Source organism: Ptychodera flava, chromosome 19 (assembly GCF_041260155.1).
Source record: "Ptychodera flava strain L36383 chromosome 19, AS_Pfla_20210202, whole genome shotgun sequence".
In the NCBI taxonomy this organism is placed as follows: Eukaryota; Metazoa; Hemichordata; class Enteropneusta; family Ptychoderidae; genus Ptychodera; species Ptychodera flava.
This window is the reverse complement of record NC_091946.1, coordinates 32,664,019-32,689,268: the sequence shown is the minus strand read 5'-3', so window position 1 is coordinate 32,689,268 and position 25,250 is coordinate 32,664,019. Positions and strand designations below refer to the sequence as shown.

General features: G+C 36.3%; 1 protein-coding gene across 4 annotated transcripts in view; it reads right to left on the bottom strand.

Annotated features, from left to right (window-relative positions):
• The window catches only part of LOC139119308 (ras-related protein Rab6), a 47,429-nt gene extending 22,179 nt beyond the window's left edge, over positions 1-25,250 (bottom strand). For 2 of the 4 annotated variants that reach the window (XM_070683056.1, XM_070683057.1), the window contains exons 1-2: positions 24,991-25,206; positions 236-294 (exon numbers count right to left, since the gene is read on the bottom strand). In XM_070683056.1, coding sequence (XP_070539157.1) covers positions 236-294; positions 24,991-25,060 — 129 coding nt within the window. In that variant the 5' untranslated portion in view covers positions 25,061-25,206. Of the gene's footprint in view, positions 1-235; positions 295-24,990 lie in introns of all 4 variants that reach the window. The other 2 variants (XM_070683058.1, XM_070683059.1) reach the window with 2 other exon arrangements.

The following is a 25,250-nucleotide window of genomic DNA, read 5'->3' as shown; positions in this document are numbered from 1 at the left end:
CCTGGTAGCACCATCAACCCTTTCGTCATTAAATGTTGCTATTGGACCTCTGAACTGAGAAATAAGGGAAGAAAGATTAACATAAATGTTACAATTGCCAAATGATTGAGAATGAACATTATACATATTTGCAGAGTGCTTTACGACTTGACGTTAGTTACATGTAACTACTGTAAAATGCTCCATTGATTGAAATCTTAGTAATAAGCATGATAGCATAGTGAGATAGACTTACCTGGTATGTGTTGTCAAAGCTATCATACATAAACCTTGTAATAAGTGATGTCTTGCCCACTGAAAATTGCAAAAAAAGAAAAAAAATCTAAAGTGAGAAACATGTATATGTACAAGTAGATTCTGTTCAAAGTTTGCCAGCAAGTGATTTGATGAAATGATGTTGTAGTGTTTTGTCATAAGCAGTACCTCAGTAAATTTTTCTGGAGTCCTCAACTTATGTTACAGGGGTTCTCCTAGTTATATCAGAGCAACTTAATCAGAGGACAACAGAAATGTTACCATGCTAACCAAACAATTTACCAGTATTCTCTAGTCTTACTGGAAAAAAACACTCATAGTTCTTGTCAACTTTGTGCACAGCTAACGATCTTTGATTTTAAATTTTGACCTCATGGGGCCAAACTATTATATTGCGACTATTGTTTTGATATTAGAATACATTTTAATTGCGTGAGGAAGCATTTTTTAAATTAATTTCAATTACAAATTAAAAATTTCCTTTAGGAACTGATTCTGCAAGCATTTTGTTGCTGACGCATCAATAAAGCTGACTGAATATTTATCATAGGGTTCATAATTGACAGTTTCTGATTGGCTGTTACAACAAAGCTTTGATGAATTGGTTCATTTAATTGGTTGTAGCCATGGTACCAGTAGGTATGATGATCAATGTAAATATCAACAGAAGAAGAAGTCTAAAATAGCTGGCTTCAACAGATAACCTGTTTATTAAGTACAAAACATTTAAATTTGAAGTACAACAACGCAGGTAATTATGTACCTAGCTACCATATTTGCAATACAAGGATCACATGTACGACTCTATTGCATGTTGCCATTGATGTTAATAGAAATGTACTTTCCTTCTGTATTGTGACCTTTGACCTCTGTCTGCTCAATATGCCAAAATGAAATTTGGAGGGACAGACTTCAATTTTGCTGGATCCTATTAGGAAAATCAAATTTGCCGTCTCGCCTCGCGGGGTATGTACCAATACACAGACACTGAATGGGTCACATTCTTCTCTTCCGTGCTCATTGCCTTGTGGTTTGTCAGGTTATATGGTAGGTGTTTGAATAGATTGCAATGTTAAAAATTTGCCGCACACAGACTGGTTTGTTACTCGTCACATTGTCAAACTGAATCTTAAGTGCACTGAAAGACTGAAAATTCACTGCCACAATAAGGTACATGTACTGCTCAATGATCCAGCCCACGGTGACAGTAACATCCTAGTCATCCAATTTTCTATCAGACTGGAAACTACAAGATAATCAGATCTGATGGAATGTTGACAAGATTATCGTAATCCACTGGTATGACAGTGTACAACCCTTCAATGGTAAATTTTAATAAGTGTTCTAAAGTAGATGTGATTTTCATGTAAGCACTCATTCAAGGGTTGAAATCCAACAACTTGTGTAAAAGTCGATGATTTTGAGAGACACGGTCAATTCTGGAGATAACCTATTAGATGGCAGCTTGATATGACGTCTTTATGAATATAGATGTAATGCATAGTCATCATTACAAAGATGTAAATGCAATCTCTCTGTAATCAATCATAGAGTTGTCTATACGCACATGTATCTGTATATTTCATGTTCCAACCCCTCCTTGTTGTTAACCCTTTGAGTGCTAAGATTTTTCCCACCAAAATTTTAGTGCAACATTTTACCAATTTTAATGAATTTTTCTGTGAGTTTTTGGATAATTTTGGACCAAATGGACATCACATTTCATTGGGTACAGGTACTTACCAAAATTTTGGCAAAAATGTGATAAAAATTGACTGGGGTATATTGTACTTTACAAAGGCAGCAAAAGTTGACCTATAATCTTGTCCATTTTTGGTGCCTTTATAGAATATAACACAGTCAATTTTGTTCAGATTTTTGCCAAAATTTTGATAAAAAAGTGTAGCCAATGAAATGTATTGTCCATTTGGTCAAAAATTATCCAAAAAACTACAGAAACATTCATAAAAATTAGTAAAGTGTTGAACTAAAATTTTGGCGGGAAAATTTAAAGCTCTCAAAGGGTTAAAGAGAATCGTAAAATTTCTGATGCAATGGTATTCAACATTCTTATCCATTCATATTTACAGCACTCGGACTGTATTTCTGAATGCTCCTGTCCCAATCATGGAGTTGTTCAACTATTCAACTATACATATTCTGAGTGTCACTGATCAGCCCCCTTCCTAGAAGAAATATTCATTTTTTTTGCAAAAATTAATATTCAATACATCTCTGTCATTTACAGTTGTTGGTGTATTGAAATTACTTCATGAAGAATTTTCTATCGATGGATTTCGTATACATGTATATGTACACTAAACGACGAGGAGCCATTTGTTTATGGATCTATTTTGAAGGCAAATCAATTATCTGATGGCAGCCACTTAGATGTCTCTCGCTGCACTGTCTGAACGGTATGGAAATAAGGGCAGAATACATTAGCATTTTCCCATTGCTCCGATCGGGTCAAGACGCGCCTAAGGATGCCATACACACGGCAGGAGTGTGATCGAGTCTACCTGAAATTTACAGCTAAAGGTTTAGAGTGACATGGACTTCTAACTGTGCCTGAATTCAAACTGCTATCTCCTTTGTAAGTTATCATCTCACCAGATGGCTGACCCATAGATCTCCTCAACAAGAAATTACAAATTGCTCAACGGCAGCCTGTAGTATATGAAACGCTGAGAAATTCAACAGATTTAAAATTTTTTTTGATCATGTTGATATGACAGACATGACATGAAAACTTGATCACATGTAAAACTCGTAGATTTTTGAGGCAAATCCTTGGTATGTAAGTTTTCAAATCAAAGAAGCAGCGCAATGTGTTTGGATAAAATCACTCTCTTTGAAGAACATCGAACACAATAACATGCCAATATGCCGACAGTAATGGGATATTACTGGTAAATTAATCTAATATCTTGGAAGGACGCTGCGCTTGGCCATCTTTGCAATTTACTGCTACGCTACACAGATAAATCATAGTTTATCATTAGACCCAAGTCTGAGCAATAACCCAACCAGCATGTACCCTGGGGCTGTGACTGTTATTTTTATCGAGCCAATACGTTTATTATAAAATGAAAGAAGTTTCTGTGCACTTTTTAATGTTTTTATAATCATGCGCTAACATACGGAAACTGGTCCTGAATAATTTTCCAACAACAGGGAAATTACTACTTGACCCAACCAATCAGGAAGCTTCACTTTCTCATGTGTTCAGCGTTTAGCCAATCATGACACAGTGATTTCAGCAGGCTATTTGTTCCATGTATTTTCAAACCGTAAGTCACTGACACCATGGTCATACATTCTGTAACCTCCACAAAGGCCCATGTCCATTTGCAATAAAAAAAGAAACATAACTTTTTATTGGAATGGCAAACTTACATGCTCATCAAAATCACACGGAGGAAAATCACTGTGCAGACATTAATGTCCTCAAATAGCCTCAAGAGGGCTGAAGAGCCAGTTGCCTTTGATAACAAGCATCGCTTTGAAAACTAACTGTCGGGCAGAATGATCAATGGCAACACTTGAAATGTAAATTAGCCAATAAGATTTATTCTAATTTATTGATCTGACCATCAAGACTTCCGTTATGATGAAATATTATTCACATCGAATGGCCTTGACTTGTCAGTGTTCCCACATAAAGGCCAGCGAAGGCTGAACGCTGAAGGTTTCCACAAGGTTAAATGTACTTTCCTTTTTTGTTTTCAAAAAAATTTCACTCTGCTTTTGAGTAAAATCTTATCAGTCAGAGAGTGATGACAAGGGTGAGACAATACCGGTAGACACAAATGTTCTTCAGTCAGTATTAGAAACAAAATATTTTGGTTTTGCTTTCAACTACAGGCCATTTAACCTCCTTTTACCACCATGGTTTGACCCAGTCCCATTGTTTCCTATGGTAAAGTTGGACCTCCACACAAGGAAATGGGGTGAAAGGATAGGTGCGTATTCCCTGCCAATGACTGTCAAATCTTCATGAAATTCAGATTATTTCTATATCTTTATAAATAAAAGCTCCACGAGATGTATTTTGCTGTATTTTCAAACTTTTAAAGAGTTTTGTGTTCTACTGTAAAATCACGACAAGATGTTTTGTGTTTTACTGTTACTCGTCAATAGAGTCTATATGTGTGTAAAGTTATTGCTGACAAGTGAGTTCAAGTCTGGACCAGAATTCATTTGCCCACAATATACTGCACTGGCAAAAGCTGATAAATTCTATTTTCAAAATACACGAATGTACTTTTAGGGGAAGAAGAAGAAATCACATTTGTTTTCAAAAACAGAACTAATGAAAATATTATCAAACGTTATGTCTATTGTCACATATATACCGTAGAGTAAGTTCACATTCATGAATAGATTATGACACTCCGAGTATTCTGCATATTCAGTTGTTGTGTTCCACACAGTGATTGACAGGAACATGCAAAATTATGGTGTCAAAATCAATGGACATTTTGTGCCTAAACCTGTTCCCAGCAATGGTTGGCCAATTTCTCATTGATTTCTAGGGTGATATCGTACCCAAACACTAGACCACAGGAGTCAAAAGCTTAAAAATACTCACACTATACAGTTTTCTGCTTTTTCCAGTTATCAATTATTGGCAGCGACAAAAGATTTATTTTATTGACGTTGCTGAAATCAATATGTGCAACTCAAAAAAAAGGCAGTCAACCTTCAATTGCAGTTTCTTATTTTTGTAGATTTGCGTATTTATATGACTGTACTGAGAAAGTAGCTTGACAGTAAACCAAGGCAGACACCTGCTTCTCAATATTTTTTATGTCTGTGGATTATGCCTCTGGCAGTTGTGATGTGAATAACCTGCAGAGAAAAGCAGGTATTGACGGGAACTTTCTGTCTGCTTTTTTGTGATGTTAGAGATTTTTGAGCAACGGGGCTTAATTTTAAATACCCAGAATCCATGGCAATGTTACAATTGTTTTTAGAGTTTGAGGTTGAAATGCTATGGAAACACACAGCCTGTGAAATACCCTTGTCACAAAATTCAATTACTGGCGGATCTGCATCTACCTGATGTAAGCAGGTACTTCCTCTTTTCAATTAATGTGAAATGCTCGAGAGTAGGACAGTTAGCTGAATAGGCGCCACGAGTCCGGCTCACCTTTCAAGAGAAACACCCTTAGAGTGTAGGTGTTGATCAAGTGGGTAGTGTATGTGCAAAAAGGAATAGAAGACACTTGTCAGAAACTGCCTGTTTGCTTTCACTATGTGCATTCTCAACATTTCAGATAAAATCTGCATCAACGCATAAACTTTACAGGAGATATCATGGTTGAAATCTGAAATTATCTTTTAAGGTTATCAAATGGGCAGTATCAGTGCTTTTGAAATCTTCACCATCAAATAAAATGTTGAAGATGTATGACAAAATTTGACACATAATTGTCAGAGAAAAAAAGAAAACCTTCAAAGGGGCTTAAATTTTCACATTTAACATAAATGGAAACCACAAGAAATTTAATTCAGACTGAAGAAAGCTTCTTGGAGCTGACTTTAAGTCCAAAAAAACCCTAATATTGTGTATTGGAAAACTGACAGTAAGCAAAATATATATCTCCTTGGCTGCGGCCTCTCATTGACGGGTAACGTCTCATTGAGATTCATCACGTATCTAAACCATAATGCAGGGCTCTCTTCGGAGAATTGCCCTGTTTATAAACATTTATTGGCATTCAGAAGGTACTCGCCAGGAGTGGCTGGTGCATCTCTGTAATTTCTGAATCTGTGTCAAGTCTACTGAGCATCACAGCCACCACAGTGAATGTTTTTTTCCTACTTATCGAAGACAACCCCTAATCAAAGGCAATACCTTAGGTAACCCCATATTCCAGGATTTCAAAATCTTTCTTTTCGGATACACAAATGAAAGAGGCATTCTGGGCTAGTTTCCATGCAATTCCAAATACCTGAGTGAATCTTTAACTTCATGCTGTCGTAAAAATGACAGATTACAGAGTAGAAGTTACGAGGTAAAAACATTTGGCATCCTGCAGTCTGATTGGCTGTAATTCTCAAAATTATGTATTCTGCAATCTGATTGGCTGAGAAAGAAATCCCTCTGCTTCTTGGGAAAATCTGTATCCAGTCAGACATGACTGACACAGGTCATGCTGCAAAGTGTGAAGGTGATATGAACAGGCACTTTTAATATTTCAGGCATGGTTGTCATACAATCACAATGCCAATCCTCGGCAGACTACAAGCGACACAAATTTAATCTTACGTTTACAGGCACATTTTAGTCTAATTTTTGAACACTGGCCCGACAGCTCCTGCTGGTTTGTGTAGTCACTGACAACGTTACCAAAATAAATTTCCTGCTTGGCCATATTATGTATTCTATGCCCATGCTCATAGGCAAGTGTGTCTGAAACAAGTAGTTAAGCTCTGCTTCAGAATCAGAGGCAGTACTGTACAGTACACTATCATTTGCCCTCAAAATTCTCCACTTTACATGTGGATTATTAAATCTTATAATGTATGTCTTTTTATCAGAACACTGTAAAGACTACCTGGACAACTTTCACACACAAAATATCATCTGTAAGGCTGACTCTCATCTGATTACACAACTATTTTTATCTTCAGAAATATGAACCTCCCTTGTCTGGGATATTTTGATTGACGCTTCTTAAGTCTATATTGTAGGAAGAGTCAGTCTAAATTATACATTGCTTTTTTTCTGCTCCGTGTTAGTGTATACCCTAAAGATGGCGACTTCTGCGTCACCGAAGTGTTGGTTTAAAATGAAGATCACTTGAAGATTGAAGACCGGTTGAACTGCTTTGTTTTTACTATTGCATTACTGTATTTGCATTCGTGTACACATAATATTCCAATATTCAAGATGAGCTAAATGACTGCAGACACACACCTTGCAGGCTGAGTGGAATACTTATGATTCTATCCAATTAATGGGGAGAAAGGTTCAAATTCATTCGCCATAAGTTATGATGTGTTTTCCAGTGTATTGCTCTGTCTGTAACGCATAGTTTCTTGTTCTCCTACCAAAATCACGGTTCAACCAGTGACTGCTGTCTGTGTGTACCGATGAGTGAAGTTTAATATTATTGTCCACAAATGACAAAGAACAAGAAACATTACATACCGGTATCACTCGGGGCAGTACATTATATATATATATATATATATATATATATATATATATTATATATATATATTATTATTGTAAATACGGACACTTATAAATATTTTATGTATCCCATGCACTGAAATGTACAAAAAAGAAGATGATGTAAAAACAGCATTTATGCTGTGCTGGCATACTGGTATACAAAATCTTTTGGGATCTAGGTGTACAGTGTATCTCTTTGAAAGGGAAGATGGGATTGGTTAACTAATACAGAGGTCAATGCACACAGAAAATACTGTACACTGGATTACAACATTACGGTACATTGCTTGAGGCAACATTTCCAAGAAATAATAGTCTGGAAGTCATGAGCGAAATTGTTCGTCTGGACATTAATGGCAAAACATTTTCTCTGACATTGCATATAATTGGATAGCTTCTGTTTGAAATTCGGCAAGTTTCTTATGCTTCAGGCCTCTTATAAATTAACGCAATATCATTAATCCATCAGTAGCAAGCCAAAATTTACTCATTGCAAAGATCTTTCCTTTTTGCCTGTTTTTCTTAAACCAATCATATTTATGCCTGATGTCAAACCAGAGATTTGGCTGTCACAAAATATCAGTCACAACCATTGAATTTTTGGAAAAGCCATACCACAGAATATTGGAATAACACTAAGCCATATTACAATTCAGCATTCTCCTGGGGGGTATGTTGCTATTAATTTACGATTAAAAGGCACCCTTAGGCAAGGAGATAACTGCCACTCCAATGAAGATGGGCCTTGTATTCGCCAACTCGGTTCATAAGGAGTCATGTTTTTTGTATAAACCATCTATTGGCAATGTGTATGTATGGTGCATTGATGTGGCAACATACATGCATAGCTTGCGCTCAATATTGATTTATCATGAAAAATATCTGATAAAGGACTTTGTTCTGTGTATCACCTGTGTCTTCACAGGATATTAAGATCTTCATTTTGTCATCTACTTGGTAGTCTGCTGACATATTGGTACAAATTTGAGTCATGCTCTTGTTTCTACCGGTGAATATACACATGGATTTTTGAATTTTATATTATAAAGTTTATGATTCATGTTACATTCTCACTGTCTAGGTTCCATATTGGACAGCTGTTCATGATTAAGCTGATAGATCAGCATTATTACATTGCTAACTATGATACAATGCTGGGCAAAATTTTTTAAATTCAAATCTTTTGATTTTTCCTCACAGCATATACCGGTGTATAATCTGACAAACTTTTGCATCATTATACGGGCTTTTTCTTTAACTTAATTAAAGGAACATATTTCTTGACAAGGTACACCTATAGTTCAATGTATGTACATGTACCGGTACCTACAGTATCTATCTTATTCACACCGGGCAATCCTCTATTTTCCATTGAATTTCAAATCTATTGAAACAATTTGCTTTCTGTTTCATCAAGAATACGCCCTTTTAAAGTTGCACTATTTTAATTACCTTACTAGACTTGTACATATGCTCTGAAACCATATGACAGCTTTCCCAGCGGTGACCAGGTTACTGACATTTTAAATTCCAAGTCAATTACCTGAATGCTTCTAATCCGTTCCAATCAAATGATGGACCCGGTAAGTCAACATCATAAACGGTGCACTGCATTTCAATGCAGCCGTGTAGCTTATTATTGCAGTATTTGATGGTATGGACGAGGCGACAAAATGGCGGCCAATCAGAATTTTCAGACTTTTTGTACAGAGGATTTTGACTCTCACCACATATCACTGCAGTGAATCTACAATTAAGCAATCAACAACAACAAGTGACGGTACATGTATACCATGAGATTCTGACCAGTTCACGACATACATGAACATGTGCAGTGTGTATGCATGAGCAATAGCAAGGGTATATACATGTATACAGTGTGGGGTGAACTGGTCAAAACGAGTGGTACACCCATTGCAGAGGTGGTTTATTGTTATTACCAGCATATATCATAAAAGTTTATTGAAAGTCTCGTGTGAATGTTAAAAAAGAAGTCTTTCTTATCTTGAGAGCTTGTGCATACATGTATTCCAATCTGGCTATATTACAAATAGCATAGTCATTTTCATGTCTCCACCAATCAGATCGCTGTATTTGCACTATCAACATACTGGTACGATGTAAGCACTGTTGTACAAGGTTTTCAATATGTATATCTAAATAAACTAGCTAACACATGATGCTAATTTGAATGTAGACTCACAACACTGTCTGGCTACATTCCCACATAATCTAAGTGCTTTCAGAAATACTTGTATTTCATGTCAACCGCGTAATATAAAGCTATGGTAAAGTGTGTTACTTAGTTCACCTCTAGCCGTCAAAAACTCTTTGCACTTGTACATGAATTCATCACATCCATACATTAGAAGCAAAAGAGGTGATCATCAAAGAGTAAAGGCATGTTCAGATGTGAACGAGTCAAACCTTATTGTTTACATTTTACCAAAATTACTTTTTTGATTAGAAAATACCTAAGAAAGTCTCTAAATGTAAAATCTGGCCGATAAATAGCCTTCCTTGCTAATATGCCATTGACAATCAATTTGTAAAACAAAATAGTTGTTCACATGTTAACATACACAATTGTTCAGCTTGTCAACTCAGCCTGATAATGTATAGACTGTATTGTTATTGTTGACAGGTAAATTCTGGTCTGCACTAGAATTTAAATGTAAACAACAACAATGCATTATACAAATATAGACACTGGGTCAACACATGTAAATAGTTGGTGTTTCAACATGCTTTGGGAAGAAGAACAAGAACTTTCTATTGACATAAAAAAGTAGTGAAAATATCATCCAAAGTAACAGCAACTGTCCCTTTACATTAATAACATGTACCTCACGATAGAAAACAATGGTGCTGCAATTTGTACAAATATCTGGTTCAGAGAAAGTTAATCTGTAAAAGTACCATCCATTAAAAGTTCAGCTGACTAATATTATCAGCAATGTTGCAGAGAATTGATTGACAATGACACTGAAAGTAATTACATCCCTCCTTGATTTTAAAATTAAACACGCCCTTTCATCATCAGGCTTTTAATTCTTTTTCGATTATTAAAGGTAGCGTATTTGGCATACTGCATGCAATGTCAGGTTATTAAACTTGTCATCTTGCCTAGCATTACTGACCAGACAAATACTTTTGTGTCAAGCTCACTGCAGATTTATTAAGAGAAATCTAGCGGGTTAGACGACAATTCTTGTGAAGACAAAATCACTGATAGGGAGTTCATATATTTATTAACAAACAAGACACTAAAACGTACAGTATGCTCTTGCAGCTTATACACAACCTTTTAAAAAGCAATAGTTTCTTAAACTGTTTCTAGTCTCTTCACCTGTAATAATAATGTACAAATGAGTATTTATCACATGAATCTTCTGTCTATCATTTTCGTTTTCCAGCTCTCGATTTACCTGTACAGGGCCCCAGTATAAATGTAACCAGATGCGTGCAAAAGACGGAGTTTACAGTAAATTACTTATACATGCTGGCAATAAATTTTACACTTTTCATATAAATTTGAAAAGTAAGAGGTAAACAAGGTGCTTTTCTACAATATGTGAATTTAATGCAGGCACAGAGAAAGGTTGTCACAGTGTAAAGAAAAATCACCGAAAGAAAACCATCAATACTGACATTTACATGGAGACATGTCTGTTGACAGACAACACAGATTAATGGAAATCATTTATATCGTCAAACATAAAACAAAAAAAAATACACCCAATAAAACAAAGTGAAATGAACCAATTTGAAAACCATCACATTTACTGTATGTATTTACATATGTACAATGTACATGTGTGTGGGGATGGATGTATGGATGTTTGTGTATATATACATGTATGTAGGTATCTTGTCTGCCTGTCTGTGTGTACATGTACAATATGTACATGTGTACATCCTAAAATTGTAGTCCCAGCCATGATGCATTTTCTCATTCATAAGTGCTCAAAGTCACACTACCAAAACAAAGATAGCAAAAAGAACAAGACTAATCTACACTCCCAGTACAAAGATGGAGTCACACACACACATACATGCTTTTTGGTGCTCTGAGAGGGGTGAGCACAACAAGCAAGCCTCATCTGAAGCATTGCTGCCATATATATATCCAATGTCTGGGCCATACAAATCTGGAAATCTTTCATTTCCAATTCAATGCCCATACAGGCCACAAGTCCCATACATAGGATGAATTTTGTCATTTCACCACGGCAAGTTCAACTATTATGCTAGTGCCATGTTACAATTTATTTTGGATTAACAATCAATTTATTGATTGTCTGCTACCGGTACATGTATGCTAGTGGAGGATCCTGTCAATACAATGTACATGTACTGGTAGTCTGCAACTTTAAAACTGTTTTCTTGAACACAACTGTAACAAGCATATTGTAGTATAAATGTAGATACAGAGGTAGACCGTTGTAATGATTATAAATTACTATGGATGTACTTGCAAACTGATCTTCATATTTTACAAAGATCCTTCAACTAAATTGTAATTGATAAAAAACTGAAACTGGTAAGCAAGTCCATGGGACATCCATACATATATCATACGAGTTATTGACATAACATGTACACACATTAATAACTCTTTGAGCGCCAACGTCAAGTTTTGTTGCCTTTGTAATACCAAGTCAATTTTTCTAAGATTTTTGCCAAAATTTTGATAACAAACTGTAACCAATGAAATATTATGTCCATTTGGTCCAAAATTATCAAAAACATTTCAGAAAAATTCATTAAAATTGGTAAAATGTAGCAGTAAACAGGGTTTTCTCTCGACTGCGCAATTGCGCAAATTGCGCATTTCGAGCCATTGTCTGCCCTGAAAAAGTTACTGACTGCGCGGAAATCGCGCACAAAACACAGTAAGCAAAGATGTCCATTTGTTATTTGAGGGTGTTCCAAGCGCATAGTGTAGCGACATGTGAATTTGCTGTTGTTTCTAGGCATAATACTCCCTCGGAAAAGGCAAAATATCGCCTGTCATTCAGCTTTGGTGACGTGCATGACGTGGAGTGTACGCATCGAAAATAACAGCCAACGACGTATTTGCGGTTCAGTCTCCACGGATACTAGTGCAATTTGATGTTCATGTTTTTAAAGTTTGAAAGCAGTAAACAATCATCAATGATGAAATTATGAATAAAATTCTAGGTTTAGACGATCGATCTCGATCACAATAAAACACAATCGTTTTATTGGCACCCAGGAGGGGTAGGCCTACACCTGATATTTTCATACGGGGATGTGCTGGCCAATTGCCAATTACATCAACCCACGTATATTCAGAAATTATGGCCAACTGTTAGGGATGTGCTTTACAAAGTTTAGGAATTTCACCTTTACTCTGTTGCACGTGACGGTTTTCCTGAAGCATAGGACATTTGCTTTGTTATTGACCCATGCTTAGGGGTTTTTTGGGATAAAAATCGACCTATGTTTAGGGATTTTTTCGTAAAAAAGTGACCCATTCGGCCGGAGCATATTTTCATAGATTTAAACCCCAAAATTAGGACCAAATCGTGTCCAATGGAACAAATATGTCGAGTTCTGAAAACCTGTGTGTGACAAATCGACAGAAGATGGAGAGCAGGCGAGCACATCACAAGCTGACAAACATCATGGTGTCGATGCTAGCATGGGTGCTGCATGAGACATAGACGTTGCAACCGTACTTGGTGACGATCGTAATGATATCGGGGAGGCGCTTCCTAGGAAGGCACATCAACATCAAAAGTGACTGCCCCCTAAAGTGTCAAGTCGCCCCCTAATTTTGATGAATGGGGCAGAAAGTGCCCCTTTCAATGAACATGCAGAGAAAACACTGAGTAAAATTTTGGTGGCAAAAATTACAGCATTCAAAGGGATAAATACAAGCACATATAGTTTACAGCACCAGTACATACAACGGACAGATACACCAAGTACAATTTAGGTACACTCAATATCTACATTGTAGATACGGAAATAATTTACAATTTAATGAGGATGATACATCTCCAATGACTCAAAGGTTACATCCAATCAATACACAGATTGGAGTAAAAATTATCACAGCAAAATGAGACAAGTTTTTGCTGAACCTGATACTGATTACCGACTAATCAAATTATCCCTGCTGCTAATCACATATGGAATCCAATTTGCCGTGAGTGGCCTCGGTGATGGTGGGTGAAAAGCTGGGAAAATAACTATAGACATTAATAGCAGCTTTAATCAAAAGGTCTAACTGACTGCGGCTTGTCTATACCTGAGTGAACTGATGAGGGCTGTGGTGTTGAGCTGGTTTTGACGAACAGTGATGATTATGTCATTTGTCATGACGGCGCTGATAGTTGATCATAAATTGTTTGATCTTACAGCACGTACAGTTTCTTCTTGCTGTGGTTTTAATTTTTCCAGTGAGAAAAAGAAAGTGTTTCTGTTTTAACTCAAATCTTGATACATGCACAGGTAAATGCATGTATGCAGGCAGGATTCTGATATTCCCTTTCGGAGAAAAAGGCAAATAATTATGAAGTAATATAAAAGTAGCACTGAGAAACAGCAGCTGGGTCATTTTAAACTGTATCAAGTGATGTGGTTTATGATACACTGCACGTACATTTCACAAAGTGTATGCTATACAGTATCAAGCAGAATGCCTAAGCCAATATGAGATGCCATAGACTATTAAACGTTCTCTGTGACGATGAAATGTTTTTATATGTATATCTGTAAATTGATAATCAGACTTCTGGAAATTATTCTCCTTTCACTGCCAGATTTTAGTATAACCTAATTGTTTTAAGCAGGGTGGATGGACCTATATATAGGTAAATGAGGGTGAATGCTTTAAGTTAAACCCAGTAAAAAGGTTTAGGAATCCTGTTAATAGAGGACACACTGATCTCAAGCTGAGTTTCAATGTATGGTATCGTGTGGCAATCACTGGCATAGCTCCAATTTGGTGGAGGAGGTCACTTTAGGGAAACATCTGCTCATTCAAATAAGTATGTTAATATGAACATCCATGGATAGATACAGTTGTATATTCTTTTCAGAAGGTTTGAGGAATCAGCCAGTAGCACGCTGAGATAATATAATAGTTGCACGCACATGTCAAGACTACTGTAGAGGCAATCAGACTGTCTGCTTCCAGCAATCAGCTGTATTGCTCTGCCTGTAGCATGTTATTACAAAAGCTGGCAACATGAGTACAGTACTAGTTGTGTGCCCTCCGAAATAAGACTTTTCTGATCTCTTCAACCTTTAAATCACAAAGTTTTGTATAATCCCATTGTTTACTGCAGCAGAGTTGGACCTCTACACAGGAAAGTAGGTGTGAAAGGGTACATGTAACTCGGCTCAGGAGTTTCTGAAAATTTTGAGTGATCAGACACCAGTTTTCATAGAACATAAATTTTCTTGATTGAAAGAATATTTTTTGTGAGTTTTTCAACAACTAGGCTGAAAATGCACACTGGATACCCTTCCTTCAATATATAATTTAGGATATAAGGAATTGTGATACTAAATATTTTTGCCATCCAATGAACAGCTGTATTGACCAACAAGAAGAATATGTTTTGGGGGTTTGGTACAGTCAGCTGGTGTTTCTACCACATCAAAAAAACTAAAAGCTCAGATACTGACTGTAACATTTTGAACATAATGCCTTCAAAAATACTCCAATAGCAGAATCTATATACAATATGCAAGTCAGCTAAACTACTGGGAATATGGCAGCGCAGAGACGCGTCAAATTGTTAACCTGTTTGATAAAGCTTCTTGTTAAAATTAAAACACAATCAGGGAGCTTGCCATGTTTGTTTAAAAACAATAATTCTGGTGAATTTGATCACAAAAACAGCGAACAATGTCAATCTTCATTACAATTGTACCATACATACATGTACTTAACTTTAAATAGACCAATTTATCAAAATTTGCCGTTTTTTAAATGCATAATTTCTCTTCTATTACCGTTTTCCTGCAAATGGCGGATGTGATCAACAGCACTACTGGAGGTAATCTCCTGTAATTCTAACCAAAGTAACGATAAGTAGTTTCACCAAATGAAAGCATTTATGATTGGTAATACTAGCCTCCATCATAACATGAGTATTTACATGTTGAGCGAAAATCCAAAATGCGTTTCACAAATGTTCAGTCATTTGCCTACTTAACCCTTATGAGTGCTGTAATTTTTCCTACCAAAATTTTAGTGCAACATTTTACCATTTATAATTATTTTCATGCAATTTTTTTTATAATTTTGGGCCATATTGATATCACTTTTCTTTGGCTACAGTTTTTGATCAAAAATTTTGAGAAAAAAATTTGAAGAAAAATTGTCTTGATCTAAAAAAATTTGTCTGGGTTATACATAATATAAAGGCAACAAAAATTGACTTTGGCATTCAAAGGGATGATGTATCATCAATGGAGGACTTGACATTAACACCTTTTGGGTCAAGTTGTTCAAAATTAGCACAAGAACGTAAGTTCTGTGAAAAACAACGCTGTAGCATACACTACTGCTATCGGGTCAAGTCACCATGTTTATCATAATGTCGATGTATGTCTTACTTCAATATCAGGACAAGTTGTTGAAAATTATTTTCTGTATATGTACATTTTTAAAGACCATAAAAATGGTCAAATCTTTCATTATTAAACATATGCCACAGGTGACATGTTATGCTTTATTAGTTTTGACCAACTTGACCTGGTAGCGGATGAACCTGGCTGCAAAGGTAAAGGAAAACAGGAAGGTGCTTGTGTTAAAATGCAGATTTACCACCAACACTTTCATCCCCTTTCACATTATAATGGCACACTTACAAAGCCGTAGGGTTATACTTTTCTACAGTGGTGAAAGGGCTAAAGGCTACTGATTAAATTCATTAGGAAGCAAAATAAAGCCATGGAAGTACAGTTTTAAAAGAACAGACGACAACTGCACTCTACATCATGGAACAAATTTGACATCATGAACCACTGTATCTCTTTTTTTAACAGTCAAAATTTCACTTTGAGATCAACTATCTATTGTAAGAGATACACTGTCATTGTCTGATGATACTTGGAACTTCTAAAATGGTGATGTTCCAGTCCTAATGCAAACATGTCTTGGTTGTTGTAAGTTTAGCAGATATATGTAGCTGCAAAAAACACAACAAATTTCTTTTTGTATCAAATTAAAAGGGTCACCAAAACTAGGAACAATTTAAAGATATTAGATTACATATATTAATTTCTTTGTAAAAATCAAGTATTGGCCTGCTCATTCAAGCAACATTTGCTACAGCATACAATGTAGACCTTTGAGATCTCCAGGGTCGATGGCAAGAGTCAAGGTATGAATGAATCTAATTTGCATAGCATTTGCAAGTTATTTATGGTGTAAAAGTATGAATGAATCTCATTTGCATATGATTTCATAATAACATTGAGACTGTCTTCACGTATACAAACTGCTTGTCTTTAATTTCTTGAATGCCTGGATCATCAACCTATATTGCAATCCATATGAATTTTCATTGGAAATTATATATGTTATTTGTATTTTGTTAGAATCTGATTACACAGGGTGGCAGAAACATAGAATTTTACAGTATATTTAGGCCATCATACAAGATATACTGGCATTAAAGTAACAGCTCTCGCTGTCACATCTGTTGGCTGAATACATTATCATATGAATCCACACATGTGCCACATCACTATATTTAAAGCATGTTATTGGGAAAAGCTGCCACTCATTCAACACAGTACAGCACATAGGGAATCAATATTAGATCGAAAGTCTGTGAGCTTTACTACACGTGGCTGATGGGTTCCGTTCTTTACTACCACAAATATAAGCCCCCGCCCTCAAGGCTAATGTATCCCCCCATATTTTTCCCCTTCAACAGGACAGCTTCATATCATAAAACCCAGACGACTCACTACATAGCTGACACTTGCTATTTCATTCTATACTGCTAACTTGATAACCTTATACCACCTTCCTTGATTTTCTTCTCCTTTGACTTCGACTTTTATCTCTTAGGGTTCAGGGTTTCATCTAGAGAGGGGGATGGGGATTCCCCTCTGTTGATATGTTGACACCCCATAGTAATTTGTCAAGGGGGTGGGGGACCACATCACATTCACATGTTACTACCAGGTCATGTTGGTGAAAACCAAGCAGAATATGTCTTATATGTAATGCATTTCAAAAAAGACAAACATTTTTGAAAGGCCCCTGAAAATATAGATATTGCATATGATTTTAACTGACTAAACCTGCTATAACATACATATATCACTTATCATGTCATGTAGTGTAAATATGTATATGTTTTGCCTCAATACGGCATTTTACTGACTTGGCTGATGGGGAAATAATACTGCTTGCCAAGATAAGCCATGGTCATCAATTACTCCCAACCCCTCTCTCAATTTGTGTTTCTTTGAGGTCAACTACACAACAAAATAACAGACATATAAGTGGATGCAATATACTCCAGAGCTTCACAAATGTGTGGATAGACTTATTGTCAAAGATTGGCAAAACTGTTCCCTTGATCGCATCAATGCACTTTGATTGAGCAAACTTTTCAATGATAGATACTCAATTTGGAATATCTGAATTTGTGGAAGTCCTGAATCAATACTGTATACACCCGATGTCTACATAGGCTCAGAACAGATATTAAGAAGGGGAAATATGCAGTTTTATTGCTGAGAACACAAAAAATTAATAATGCTAAATGGCTTTGGTATTATGGTACTTCAAACAACATAGCTATATAATTCAACTGGCAAAGATTTTAATTATATTGAATTCTATTCTATAAAACCTGAGTTCCTGGAATTGTAAAAGGATATTTTTATGTGCATGTAAGAAAAATATTTATTCACTAATAAAACCTCTCATTTATTACTTGAAAACTTTTTAACATTTATAATAATTACTAAATGAGTATATCATGTTGCAGACTCCTTTGTCAATATACATTTGAAAGAAAATTATGATTTTATGACGTATAACCTGCCAAAATTGTCACGACTGGTGCTATGTTACCACTTACTTTTACATAACCCTACATATTATCATGGTATATGTAGTGTGCACTTAAGTGTTGTGTAAATGTTTGTTTCTGTACACATAGCAACTTACGCAAATTGTTGAGGAGGCTGGCATTTGCATGGTACATAGGGAATGATAGGGATACATTAACGTGGATGTATCGTTGCATTGCATTGACACAGACAAATATACAGTACTTCAGTTCACCTGACTGGAACTGTTAAGTCTGAATATGTCAGCATTACTAGCAGTGTAAATTTGTCACCAATCATCCATCTTTGATGAATACATTTGCAAAATAATAAACCTTCCTTCCCTGATTTATTGTCAAAATTGTGAAAAGTACATTGATCGGGCACCTCATTCATCTTACATCTGAAGAACAATGTATCATCATGTTTTCTTCACTAAATGCCATAACATTACTGAAAAATATCATGTATGAATATTTTTTAATTATGGTATATGCAAGAACTAGACATATAGTAACTTCTCCTTTGTAAGTAGACACCTGTTAATTTGTGGTCTGTCAGTCGGTCTCTTTAGAAGTGAGAACACACATGCTCCAAGGATCTGTCTGTCTGTGTGTCTCTGAGTGTCTTTGTCTGTCTGTCTGTCCATGTCTTCCCCCCTTTCTCTCTCTCTCTCTCTCTCTCTCTCTCTCTCTCTCTCTCTCTCTCTCTCTCTATATATATTATATATATGTTGATACCCATTATTGGGTGGTATGTCTATCTACATGTATCTATCTGTCTGTCTATCTCTTGCTGTGTCTCTCATTCAAATTTGATCATCTGTACTCCTCAACATTAATTGAGCTGTTCTGATTCTGTCTACACCATCCTGCATTGCTTTCCATCAAGGGAAATAACCAGCAACTGAAAGATCCTGAACCATGATTAGTTTTTCTGGGGTACTCAACCAAAATTACAATAATCCATAAACAAATGCCTTAGTTCGTTTATAAATAAACGGAAAGCACAATCTGTAAAATCAGAATATTAAATGCAACCTGTTCCTGACTACATAGTGGACATCTGTACTGCTCATCTATAAATGTAGAAAGTTATATTAACCTACAGTGTACGCTGCAGAAGTTGAACACATTAAATTTAAATATTCATTCATTCCCAGTTTATATATTTTGCCATTTGTACGCATTCCACCTGCATATATCTTACTTTCCTTGCATTTCTACTCACTTCTATCTTACCATATTTTTTACTATGCTAACATCTCATTGAAAGCCTATCTTTATTTACATATTATAAGCAGAGAGAGAGAGAGAGAGAGAGAGAGAGAGAGAGAGAGAGAGAGAGAGAGAGAGAGAGAGGGGAAATACAAGATGTCTGGCTATTTTAAGAAATCACAGATTTAATAAAATGGAGAATAAGTGGGAAAGAATAACAATTTTCTGAAAAAAAAATCAGTCATATTTTGCTGTAAAGTGACTTTTTTGAGAGATAATACTATGTCAAAGAAAACTAAAGTCTTTATTTATCTTCTATACAAGAGGGTGAAAGGAGCAGCCATCCTGAATAGCACTCTGAAATGAATGTAGGATTTTTTCAAAGGGGCTGCTTCCTCAATATTTAATGAGTACATGCATCAGTATGCAGTCCAAGAATATGGGTCAGTTCACCAGAAATCTCATTACTGCCAGGGCTAAATTATCGGCTGTTGCAGACTCCGTTGAAAATATATATACGCACTTTGACGTGGAGCAGCATCACCTGATGTGGCTATCACGTCTGTTTTTTATGGCCAAGGAGATGTGTTGCATCCCAAAGCACATGCACAGGCCTCTGTGCTGAGCTATGCGACACCTGAGGTCTTGATTTGATATTAAAATGAATGGGGAGAAATCGACTCAGTGCTGATGCAGCACAGAGATATTAGGTCAGACAGTAAGCATTCTGAACTCTGTCATTTATCACACAATGAAAGAAGCCATCTAATAGGCATTCTTGATGTTTGGTCATGAACTACAGCTTAATCGATGTCCCAATTTTCAGGGCCTGATTGTCTACATTAAACATGTATACATACAGTGTACACCAGGGAGGGCTCGGAGTGGTTTAAGTGATTGGCAACGGCAAGTAGGTGTTGCCACAGATACTGTGTCGGTATCACACTACCGTTAATTACTTTGGCTTATAGAATATGAACATTGTCTGAGGTATCAAATATATTATGCAAAACAGCTTCCACACCCTCTGATCCATACAGCCACTCAACCTGTCTGTGTTTACAATAATTTCCAATTTCATTTCATATAGGAAAATCAGAATCCCATTGCATACAAATGCCTTATAGTTATTACCACAATATCTGGCAATCTTAAGAAATCCCAGTTACTGTCCTTGTCATCGCCAAATCTAATTTGATGCATTAATCTTCGTATTATGGCTGCATTTGACCTTGTCAGTTCATATTTAAGCAGGTTCGCTTCAATCTTTGTATACCCAGTATGGTTTTATCGTCTAGACAGTTGTCGGCCCTGAAATACGGTAACGCTGGAAAGCAGTCTAGACATCTCGATTACTGGCTTACAAACATAGCTGTTGGACCAGAAAAAACTATTTTTGTTGTTCTTCAAAGCTTGAAATTTTATTTTCCTCAATTTTGTAGCATTTTAGAAGTAATTTCATTATGTTGCTTAGCATCTTGAATGATACATGATGAGTTGTTGACAATCTGGCACATGTGAAGAACATTGGTAGTAATTAGTTCTAAGAGTGCTTTTTTGTGATGAACAAATACAAACATACCCTCCAGGATAGCCTTTAAATTGTTCTGTAGCTTAGAATAGGCCCAGGGTTCTTCAGTATTGCTGACAAGCCATACATTCAACCGAGCTTACAGACAGAATAGATAACGAAAATGATGACAAAAATCCCAGTGTCTATCAGAAACAAAATGACACATACACTAATCTTGACACATACACTAGTCTGTAAACCTTTTTAATATAGTGCTGTGTTTGTCTGTAACTATTGTATTGTTTTGTAGGGTGTTTTCCGTATTTGGTGTTTTTATAGCGGTCCGGATGTTTGTTTTTATGGACAATAAAGTATATCTATCTATCTAATCAGATGACAAGTATAAAATAAACTTCAATGTCAAGTAAAGATACATTAAATGGACACGCACCATGATATTTCCTACCATAATTTTTCAGTTTCGTTACTGATTTCAATGTGGCACTTCATCTTTCCAAAACAAGAAGTAAATTTGAACCCTTGAAACTACAGGTGATCTGTATGTGAGAGTATAATACAACAAATCTGATTGGTGTAAAACATTTTAAATTCAGTACATTGGAGCTTATTGGTGTGTCAGTCTGAATGAAGTATAGTACACCACAGCTGATTGGATGATAAAATCCTACAAATGGTACACTACTCATGATACCTCACAACACAGCGGGTGACTGGTGTGACATTCTAAATGTGAAACATAACCATAAGCAGCTGGCTGTTTTTCCTACTCATCTTTACACTGACCTACAGTAGCAATACCACCACATGAATGCCTGGTGTTCTTTTACATCAAGACCCAAACAGCTGTTCAATGAGTTATTCGAAGAAAGCTTTTGCTATGACCTTGGCATTGCATCACATAACTGCTTGTGCTATTTAGGACAGGTTATACTTATGGTATAGCATAACAGCACGGAGTGTTAATTCTACAACAAAGCTCAGTACATATATCACTATTGTTTCACAAATAAAATAATTGTAAAGTGACATGGATTTCCAAATGGCAGATTTCCAGTTCATTCGTTCTGAAATTGTTTCATACATTGAGCTCTGATGCATGGTTCTGCTGGACACAGATGAGACTGGGTGTCTAGTCTATCACAAAGAATAATATCAGCTGTGAAAATTGTAAAAAACTTCCAAGCATGATACATGTATACGGCACATCAGCAAAAACTGCTGTGCATATAAGAGGCTGATAAAATCAGCAATGAGCGACTAGTCGCTGACCTTGTCATCTCCTTACTTAATAATTTAATTAAAACGCAACTTTGCATTCTAGGGAACACAGCGGGCATATGTTCTAGGCAGAGATCAGAACACTTGAAATAAATGAACCTATGCTAATGTTTATTAAAGAGATCTTTAACCACGGAGCGATCAAAATCAGGGCAGAGGGTACTTTTTCGATGATACAAATCTCAAGTGAAGATAATTTACCAATTCATCATCGTATGAATAGGTAAATTCATTAGATTTCAGTTTTACAACTTAGTGAATATTTCATTTTTGGTATAATGGCAACAAAGCCATTGAAGAGGAAAAAATTCCATTTTGTAACTGTCAAAATCTGCATACTGACATGATAGACCAGATGTGAGGATTGTTACCATGGTCACTGTCAACTGAGATGTATATTATTAAACAAACAAGTTGTATTACATTTGAAAAATACCATGTTTCATTTCCTTGTTACGAAGCTGTAGTTACCACAATGGTTCTACTCCGGAATAAAAAGGACGCGATGCGTACGCCTTTCTACATACTCAGTACGCCAAAATAATCACGTGATGCCGGTACAAACAAACCCACATGCATGACATGTGTACTGAACGCGTATGGAAATACACGTACGTCTGTGCGCGTTTGCGCACATGGCTTTGTTTGTACCGTGGTTGATTCGAATTCCGGGTTTGGCCTATTGCCGATGAAAACATCCACTGACATATCATTACACGTAAAATCTTCCAACCTGGCCTGATCAGACAAGGGTGATAAACATTTGATTTACGCCCTTGCAATAAACAATACCTAGGTATTAAGAATTTGAAGTGATTTGTTTAAAAATGACAAAAATCTCTCAAAATTCAGACGAACTGAAAAATTGAGACATTTAATTTCCTTTCCTTGTGAGTACAGCTGCTTTCACTTGATACCCTGAGAGGCTACAACATAATATTGGAAGATTTACCTGGTGACATGGATGGTACAATTCCTACTTGCCGTACATTATGCATGAAAATTATGAAATTGATAAAATCTCTCTCTAATAAAGTGGGCTTATAAATTCATGAACAAACATCCTCAAATTAAATATTTGATGATATTACATCGATAGTCTTCAATAAAATCCCATGAGGTACCAAAATATTTCACATATAACTAGTCCAATCATCACTGATGTCTTCAATACCAGAAGCTCAACCGAAAATTTGCATAAGCTACAACAAAACAGTGCATAATAAATACTTTTCTAGGCTATTATTCATCCCATCTTAAATTTACTGAAACTGTTGCTGTGATACAATCCTCTGACATATTCTAGCTCTGACTTCAGTAAAAGCTGCTCACAACAACGTTGACAGACAGACTGCCCATATAAAATAATGAATGGCCGGAAACGAGCTGCAACTAGTCCCACTGAACTGGATTATATGTAAATGAGGCCTGACCCTGGAACTCTTCCAATAATCATCATGATGATCATGGGCTAAAGGCCAATTCAGTAAAGAAGTAACTAACTGTCAACATACTGGACAAAAATGACTTATGATACATGTATATCAAACTAATATTAACTTAATTAAGATTACTTTTTCTAATTAGCAACAAACAGCTGACGGAGAAACAGGTAATTGATTTCATTTATTTCGTATTGAGTCTTAAAATCATCTGAAAGATGGTCAATAGGGACTTCAGTGTCAAAAGATGTCAAAAATTATAGTGCATGGTGATTTGTCAACAGTTGTTTATATTTTTCTTCACATAGAAAGTGCATCATTAAACAATAAACACTTATAGTAAAGCAATTCGTGGGTCACTCACTAAGGGCATTTCTGTTTGTATTGAGATTCCAAAGACGATGTCTTTCCCAGGGAAAAAAGAGGTGCGTCCTCGTTGAACACTGTCTTAGTAAAAGTAACGTGGGTGAGTTTATTATACTCAAGTCATTGTCTATTCCACGCATGTTGCCCATGGCTTCATCATTTTCCCCATGATTCCACGGAAAAACCATCCCCTGCCGGTGTTCCGCACTTGAGCTTGGGCAGTTATCATAAAACAATACGGCAACGACTTTCTGTGCTGACCGTATCGCATAACTTTGGGGTCAGACTACTTAAGGCTATTCTAAATTTACATGGGAAAGGAAAAAATTCAGACACAGACGGAAGTTGTTGCCACAGATTGTCATCGCATCGCACTACAATTCAAAAGAGGAGGGGCATCTTCACCGTCACATCGCAGCCGAACTAATACGAATACTTGATGTCCACGTAGTGATTATAGTACCATGGTGGAGGAATAACCAGAATGATTACTTCCTCCGTCATGTAAAGGTTTTCACATAACGTCAATCGCTGTCGGGGTAACGTAAGAATGCACAAGACACGCTAGCAAACCGTCTCAGCGAAATGGATCACACCTTACTTTTCTAATCATTCATTCAACCGGCATTTTTTCAGTAGACTACTCACCGCTCTGTTCACCGAGGAAAACTAGTTTGAATTTCCGTAAGGGATTCCCGAAATCTCCCGAAGAAGACATTTTTGCTGGTCGTTGTAAATTAAAACTGTCCTACTTAAATACGTTGGTAACTCTTCAACCTCAATTCGCAAAAATTTCTCTTCGGAAAATCAGGGTTCTCAGGCAGTATTATCGCCGCCACGTTTGGAGCCTCGTTCTCATTCCAATCCGCATGCGCACTGTGAGACCATGACGTAAGACTGGAGGAGTT